Genomic DNA, 3597 nt, shown 5'->3' with positions numbered 1-3597 from the left:
AGACGAAGGCATTTTTGCAAAATACAGGGACCCCCAAGGGTTTTCCAAATTGTATTTTAATTTTATAATTTTTGTTATCTTTGGTCTGTATAATCGGACTTTGGACACTTTTTATTTTTTTGGTGACGGGCTGATCCACGCAACATGTTTATTGCATGAATTTTTAATTCCTTATTATTAATTCATGTCTTTCAAATGCATAGATAAAATGGCTAAAATAGCGAGCGTTGATTTCGAAGTCCTTGACGCTGCTGGCAAGAATTATTTGAGTTGGCATGTGGACCTGAAGTTCCACTTACGTGCCCAGGGCTTATTAGCCACAATTTCAACTCCTGCTCCACCGGCTCCGGCCACTGTTACGGGTAATGCTGTAAATAATGCTGAGGTTGCTACTACAGTGATCGTCTCTGATATAGATAAGACGAAAGCCATTATCTACATCAGGAGACATATTGATCGGACCCTGAAGGCCGAATACCTGACTGTAGAGGACCCAAAGGAATTGTGGACTGCACTTGAGGACCAATATAAACATCAGAAAGATGTAATCCTCCCACGTGCACGTTATGAGTGGGAAAACCTCCGACTTCAGGACTTTAAGTCCGTAGCTGAGTATAACTCAGCACTTCATAATATCACCTCACGCCTGAAGTTGTGTGGTGAAGAAGTTTCGGAGGAACGCATGTTGGAGAAGACTTACACATCCTTCCACGAGAAGGATGCAATCCTCATGCAACAGTACCGCGAACGAAAGTTCAAAAAGTATTCTGAATTGCACTCCACCCTTCTGATGGCGGAGCAAAACAGAGAATTGCTTTTGGCCACTCATAACCTACGCCCTGCAGGCTCAGCTCCTCTACCCGAAGCTCACATGTTTTCTTCCCAGAAGCAGAAGAAAAAGCATAAGGGTAAATTCAACAAGGGGAAAGCCCCTAAGTGGCAGGCCAGATGTCCACCCCAGAAAAACAACCCGCCCCAGAGCAGCAATAGTGAGGGAAAGAAGAAGTGGAAGAAGAAGACCACTGAGCTGTCGTCCATTCCCAAGAACACTTGGGAGGACAAATGCCACAGATGTGGCATGACTGGACATTGGTCCAGAAACTGTCGCACTCCGCGACACCTCCAAGATCTGTATCTAGCGAGCCAGAAGTCTCCCGTTGAAACAAATCTGGTGGAAAAGCAGCCATCTACTCAGTTCACTGCTGATGACTTCGAAATGGATGATCTTCTCGACTAGATCCATGTTATCTTTATATGCATTTAAATTCTCATAGTACTTTCATCTTTAGTTCTTTACTTTCCATGTAATGCAATTTACTTTTCAATAAAGATAGTTATTTTCTTTAGATTAAAATATTGCATTCATGTTATAGATGAAGTGTGAGTGCCTTGTGGACAGTGCCTCGACGCACACAATCCTTCGCGAAAGAAGCTATTTCAATAGCTTATATGATTATGACGATCCTGTAATTACGATTTCAGGACTATCTAATATAATAGAAGGATTTGGTGAAGCAATGATATTGCTCCCAAATAAAACGAGACTAATAATAAAAGATGCATTATTCTCTCCGAAATCTAATAGAAACCTCATAAGTTTCAAGGATATTCGTTTAAACGGATATCACTTAGAAACCAATGAAATAAATGAGGATGAGTATTTGTATGTAACTCGTCAAAAAGATGGTTCAAAAACTATCTTAGAACGATTCAAGGGACTCCCGTCGGGTCTCTATCATACATATATTCAACCAGTAGAAGCTAACATGATTGTGCACCAGAAGTGCCATTCTTCGACGAAATTTAAACTTTGGCATAACAGACTGGGTCACCCAGGATCAGCAATGATGCACCGCATCATGAGCCAATCAAGTGGACACAACCTGAAGAACCTGAAGATTCTTCAGAAGAGTGATTACTCATGTCTATCTTGTTTTCAAGGTAAACTGATCACGAGACCTTCCCTTCTGAAAGTGGGATTAGAGTCTCCTAGCTTCTTGGAGAGAATACATGGCGATATTTGTGGGCCTATTCACCCCGCAAGTGGACCATTTAGATACTTTATGGTACTTATAGATGCATCAACCAAGTGGTCTTACGTGTGCCTTTTGTCCACCCGCAACTTAGCTTTTTCAAAGCTATTGGCACAAATTATTAAGTTGCGGGCTCATTTCCCCGATAATCAAATCAAGAAATTACGTCTTGATAATGCGGGAGAATTCACTTCACAAGTCTTTCAAGACTATTGCCTAGCAACTGGCATCGAAGTTGAACATCCTGTAGCACATGTTCACACCCAGAACGGGTTAGCAGAATCTCTAATTAAGAGATTGCAATGGATTGCTCGTCCATTGTTGATGCAATCACAGTTGCCTGTTGAGGCTTGGGGTCATGCCATATTGCATGCCGCTTCGCTTATCAGAATACGACCCTCTGGTGGCCATATTTTGTCACCAATGCAGCTTGCTTATGGTGCACCTCCGAATATCTCACATTTGAGAGTGTTTGGTTGTGCAGTTTACGTCCCAATTGCTCCTCCACAAAGGACCAAAATGGGTCCACAGCGTCGTTTGGGTATCTATATAGGGTTTGATTCGCCCTCTATAATAAGATACCTTGAACCCCAGACGGGTGACGCATTTAAAGCACGTCTTGATGATTGTGAATTTGTTGAGGATTCATTTCCTAAACTTGGCACACAGTCCAGGAAGCCTGACGCTTCTAAGACCATTTCTTGGAACACCAAGACTTTGTCTCATTATGATCCGCGTACTAGTCAATGTGAAGATGAGATCCTGAAGATTCTTCATCTTCAGAATACAGTACATTTACTTCCGGATAAATTCACTGATAACCAGAAGATTGTCAGATCACACGTCCCTGCTGTCAACACGCCAGCTAGGATTGACATCCCCAAAGATGGATGCAATCCGCCGGCAGCAGAAACGGCTGTACCTCAATTGAAAAGAGGACGCCCACCAGGTTCGAAGGACAAAGTCCCTCGTAAAAGAAAAAATCCTGGAGAAATAAAAATGAACCCAACACAGGATACTGAGCTCAGACCAGCTTCCTCTCCCCTCCTAGATTCCCCTGAAGAGGAACAAATAGGAGAAACATCATTAAATTTTGTACGTACTGAGGAGGTACTGGACAGAAAAAGCACAGTCGTCGACGACGACTTTGCGTTCGATATTGCCGTTCACGTCACTGAATACGACGATGACATCGAACCACGGTCTCTAGCGGAATGTAAACGCAGAGACGATTGGCCAAAGTGGAACGAGGCAATAGGAGTAGAGCTGGACTCACTCTTGAAACGCGAAGTCTTTGGACCAGTAGTCCAAACACCTAAAGGTGTAAAACCTGTGGGATATAAGTGGGTCTTCATCAGAAAAAGAAATGAACACAACGAGGTTGTGCGCTACAAAGCACGGCTTGTAGCACAAGGTTTTTCCCAAAGACCGGGAATAGACTATGAAAAAACATATTCTCCGGTTATGGATGGGAATACCTTCCGATTCCTATTAAGCCTCTCATCTCTGGAAGGCCTAGAAATGCAGCTCATGGACGTTGTGACTGCATATCTATATGGCAATA

At 42.9% G+C, this 3597-nt stretch overlaps 1 protein-coding gene across 1 annotated transcript; it reads left to right on the top strand.

The window, feature by feature from the left end:
* Positions 209-1237, top strand: LOC109847149. Its single transcript, XM_020416394.1, has one exon. The coding sequence runs from the start codon at positions 209-211 to the stop codon at positions 1235-1237; it is 1029 nt and encodes a 342-aa protein (XP_020271983.1).

Source organism: Asparagus officinalis, chromosome 7 (genome assembly GCF_001876935.1).
Source record: "Asparagus officinalis chromosome 7, Aspof.V1, whole genome shotgun sequence".
In the NCBI taxonomy this organism is placed as follows: domain Eukaryota; kingdom Viridiplantae; phylum Streptophyta; class Magnoliopsida; order Asparagales; family Asparagaceae; genus Asparagus; species Asparagus officinalis.
This window is presented reverse-complemented; position numbering and strand designations above follow the sequence as displayed.